Source organism: Sander lucioperca, chromosome 3 (genome assembly GCF_008315115.2).
Source record: "Sander lucioperca isolate FBNREF2018 chromosome 3, SLUC_FBN_1.2, whole genome shotgun sequence".
NCBI classification, from domain to species: domain Eukaryota; kingdom Metazoa; phylum Chordata; class Actinopteri; order Perciformes; family Percidae; genus Sander; species Sander lucioperca.
Window position 1 is genome coordinate 23509165 of NC_050175.1, and position 4596 is coordinate 23513760.

General features: G+C 40.0%; 1 protein-coding gene across 2 annotated transcripts in view; it reads right to left on the reverse strand.

Moving 5' to 3' along the window:
- Positions 1–1644, reverse strand: part of fam189a1 (family with sequence similarity 189 member A1) — a 90127-nt gene extending 88483 nt beyond the window's left edge. For both annotated transcript variants that reach the window (XM_031276575.2, XM_031276573.2), the window contains exon 1: positions 736–1644. In XM_031276575.2, coding sequence (XP_031132435.1) covers positions 736–984 — 249 coding nt within the window. In that variant the 5' untranslated portion in view covers positions 985–1644. The remainder of the gene's footprint in view (positions 1–735) is intronic.
- Positions 1645–4596: the final 2952 nt, after the last annotated feature.

Sequence of the window (4596 nt, forward strand, 5' to 3'; positions counted from 1 at the left end):
TTAATGGGGCAGCCCTGCCTCGGGTCTCTGGCAGGAAATCAGGGATGTGTGCATTCATAAATATTTACAGAGACCACCATGAAAATTTCACATGTAAAAGAAAAACACAACATCTCAACCAGAACATATCCCACTGTACACAAAGGAAGGAGCAGTAGTGTTTGTTCGTGTGTGTGTGTGTGTGTGTGTGTGTGTGTGTGTGTGTGTGTGTGTGTGCGTGCGTGTGTGTGTGTGATTACATTACAACAGAGGGCTCTGAATCCTCACAACTAATTGCCTAAGATTGGCTCCAAAATTCATTCAAAAACCTATTTTCTTCTTTTTCATGGCAATGACACATGGATGACTTCAGCTCCCTACCTGAGACTAAAGAACTGGACTGAACTGGGGAAAAAAAACACTAAATCAAGTTATATATTACTTAAATAGCCTACCAGTGACCATATCAGCATGTTATGACAGTTTTGGTCTCCTATGTTCTATAGAACTTCAGACCAATGTAGAGACAGGTGACAAATATTCCTGCAGTAGCCTATTTTATATATGCTAATGAAAACAAACGTAAATAATATTTCCATCCTATTGCCATGCTGTTAGTGACTCAATAGTACCCTATCATGCTTTTAGGAATAGGCTAGCCTACTACACCATGTTCTTCTTCAGGAGATGAAAACTTCCATCATGTTTGATTCATGCAACCAAAAACAACCAGCATTGTGTAATTGTTGTACTCACAGAGAAACCTGCCCAGAAGGGACACGAGTGCCGGACTCTGGGTGATGTGGTTAGAGCCAGAGCCGCGAAGCTGACGGCCAGGATGAGACTCCCCAGGACCATCTGAGAGACTCCCAGAGCCAGCATGATCCTCGTCCGGGTCCGGTACTCCCTTAGCCGGGACAGGCTGCGGGACAGCGACGCGGGGCTCAGGGACCCCGGGCCTCCGATGCCACTGCTGCCGCCGCGGTGCAGCGCGTTCACCGGCATTGTCACTGAAGGGTACGACAAACACAGCAGTAGATAAAGGATAATAAGATCCACAAACAGCAGAGTCGTTGTGTTTGCGCCTACACTGCGCTGATAAACGGTGTAACTCGAGGTCAGTGTCCGGTGTGGATGATCTCCATCAATTAAGATGCTTGGAGTCGCTCCAATTAGAGATGCGCTGCGGCGGATGACAGGAGGAAGGTGAGGAAAGAGCGGACTGGACAAGGCACCAGATGTTTACCATAACACACACTGAAAGTATATTTAAATACACAAAACAAACCACTGGCGTTCTCGGCGACTGTTCCGGCAACGAACCCATTCCTTTAAAAGTCAAAACGCAAAAAGGCAAAAACAAAAAAACGCATCATCCTGCTGTTAACCAGCCTTTGCACCATTGTCGTGCTGTCATGCTCTCCTCTGCAGGCTCTCCAACTACTCAAAAGCGAGAGATGAAGCCTGGTTAAGACGTGTGTAAAAAAAAAAGAAAAAAAAGAAAAGAAAAGGTGCAGTCCTTGAAGATTAAACAGAGAAAAATGTTGAAATCACGCACAATTTGTCGGGGGTTTAATGTCTGAATATCCGCAGTTGTGAGCAAGCAGCGTTTCAGATGCACACTGTTTATTGGAGATGTGCCACTCTGCGCGTCTTCATGGCGGCGAACTGCACAGTCTGTTTTACTACGAGAGTGGAGGAGGGGAGGTGGGCTCTTTACTATCAGGCAACATCAAAAAACCTGCGCGTGATTTGTTACTCGCTGCTGGTGATGTAGTGGTGAATGAAACGTGGATTACCATGAGCATATTAGCCTACCAAGAAACGAGGTTCATTTTTTAGTTCACGTTTTATTTTGTGTTGCGAGAAAACGCTCTTTGAGTCTTCTTACAGTTTCCTCATGAGATCAAGATCATAGACTGTATTAAAAAAAAGATCCATTTATACAGTCATTGATCAGGATTCAGAAAAAAAATCTGTTTTAAATTCAGGTGGGTTTACCTTTTTATAAAACAAAGTGACTATTAACCTCAGCTCCAGGCGCAGCATCAGGACATCGTCGACTGCACTGGCATTGGACACAGGCTCTGTATCATCATGCTGGCTGTAACGGGCTGGCAGGTAGCCTAGTATGCGACACACCTGCTAAGAATTTAGCCCAAAGAGCTCCTTAGACTAAGCTGCACATTATTCAGACTCAAACTTTATTGAGTTTTAATTTTTACAGCAAACAAACAGAGGCAAAATTAAAATACACAACTGTATTGTGTTGATAATGAAATATCAGAGTGAGGGCACTAAAATAAGATAATAAGGATAGAATTATACTTAAAAAAATAAATAAAATAAAATAAAAAAAAGAATATAAAAAAAAGAATAAATAAATGCAATAGAATAGACAATCTATGACAAGAAAGATTAGACCATGCATGACATGTTAAGCAGTCTTTCCAGGAAACTACCAAAACACTGCTGCGTGTCCATTCATTGTCCAATGTGAGGTTGAGGTAGTCCAATAAACAGACCTCGTTGGCTTTCCATAGTATTGCACCCAGACCACTTCCACCCTCAGTTCCGTGATAGCTCCTCAGGAACAGGCCACAATGATCAGAGTATATACACATACCTTCCAGCTACCATGTAATGAATACAATCTTAAGAACATTCCCCATTTCTCATTATATTTATCAGTGTCGTTTATTATACTAGAGGATATTCTTTCAAAAGCTGCTACTTTGCCTAGCTCTGTAAGCCAGTCTTGAAACTGCGGGCCTTCTGCATCTTTCCACTTTCTCATTATCATCTGTTTGCCAATCATTATACTTGTCTGAATCCAATTGGCTAGGGGTTTTACAATATGGGCCATGGGCTTAGGGTTGCCTAATATGTAAAGACTGGGGCAAAACTCAAAATCCACTCTTATGACTTCTGTAATATTCTCATGAACCCTTTTCCAAAATGTCTGAATCTTTGGACATGACCATAGGGCATGTGTTAGGGTACCCAGCTCCCCTTCACACCTCCAACAGTCTGGTGTTTCCTTTATACCTAGCATGAATAGCCTACTTGGGTTCCAATAGAAACGATGGAGGATTTTGAATTGAATCAATCTTATTTTGATATCGCCGGAAACTTGTTTAGTGACTCCAATAATTGTATCCCAATCGTTTTCTTCAATTGTTATGTTCAGGTCCCTCTCCCATAAGGTTTTCAGAGCTGTGTTGGACGGGTAACCAGTATGGTTCATAAGCATAGAGTAATAATGGGAAGCCCCATGACCAATCTCTGCGATCCGCAAAATCTCTTTAATGAGGTCCATGCTCAGAGGTGGTGTGTGTATAGAGCCAAGAGTAGTAATAAGGAGGTGTCTCAGCTGAAGATATCTCCAGAATTGATTGTTGGCTAGCTTGAATTGTTCAACCAGATTGTCAAATGACTTAAAGGCACCAGCTTTATAAAGATCACCCAGAGTATGTACCCCTTAGTCTAAGCTGCACATTATTAAATAATTAGTGATCTTTAGAACATGCCCTGATTCAGGTTTGTCTAACCCAGTGGTTCCCAACATTTCTGGCTTCTGGAATGTAACTAAGTAGGCTATACATTTACTCAAGTACTGTACAATTTTGAGGTAGGCTAGTACTTTGCTCAAGTATTTCCATGTTATGCTACTTCATGCTTCTTCCCCCATTACATTTGAAGGCCAATATATTGTACTTTTTATTAATACAAAATATAAATCAACCAATAAAGTATGTTATTATAGACTAAGCTACCCAGCAGATTAGCTCCGTCTCTACCAGTTGCAACATTATGCTCACACATTAATATTATAATCCAGTAATTTAATATTATTCTGGGCCATTCTGAGTAATTTAAGTTTTGATAGGCCTACTTTAAGTTGATGCTAGTACATGTACTTTCACTTAAATTAACATTTGGAATGCAGGGTTTATACTACTACTACTATCACTACTTGTACTTAAGTAAAAGATCAAAGTTCTTATTCTTCTTGTTGTGACCTAATAAAAGGAATCAAAGTCCACTTGTGGACATGAGTATCCGAGGAGGAATTTTTCTTTCTCAGATTTCATTTAAAGGATATTTAGAGGCTTGAAGAGATGAAAGTATCCAGTAGGGAATAAAGAGTAAGAGAAAAGAGTTACCTTTCTTTCTTTCTAATCTAACAAAAACTTATGAAATACATTAAAATCACAGCTGAAGGACTTTTGTATTTTTGACCTTGTGCAGCACTAATTCTGAGCTCAACTGCACCATCTAGCTGTGACACCTGAGCTACAATAGGCAGCAAATTAATTGATTAGATAAATGGCAAAATTAATCTGCAATAATTTTAATAACTGAGCCATTTTTTAAACAAAAATGCCCCAAAATTGACCAATTTGCAACCAAAAATCAATTTGAAGGTAGCTCTGGAAAATTATTCTGCATTTTTCACTATTTGATGAGACGATCGATCAAATGAGTTTAAGAACATAACATTTGAAATTTCAGTCATGACAGAAATTATGTATATAATAACAGAAAGCCAAAAAAAGGTTGTGATCAGCAGAGATGAAAATGAAAGAAAATGGCAATCACAATCATAAAAAAACC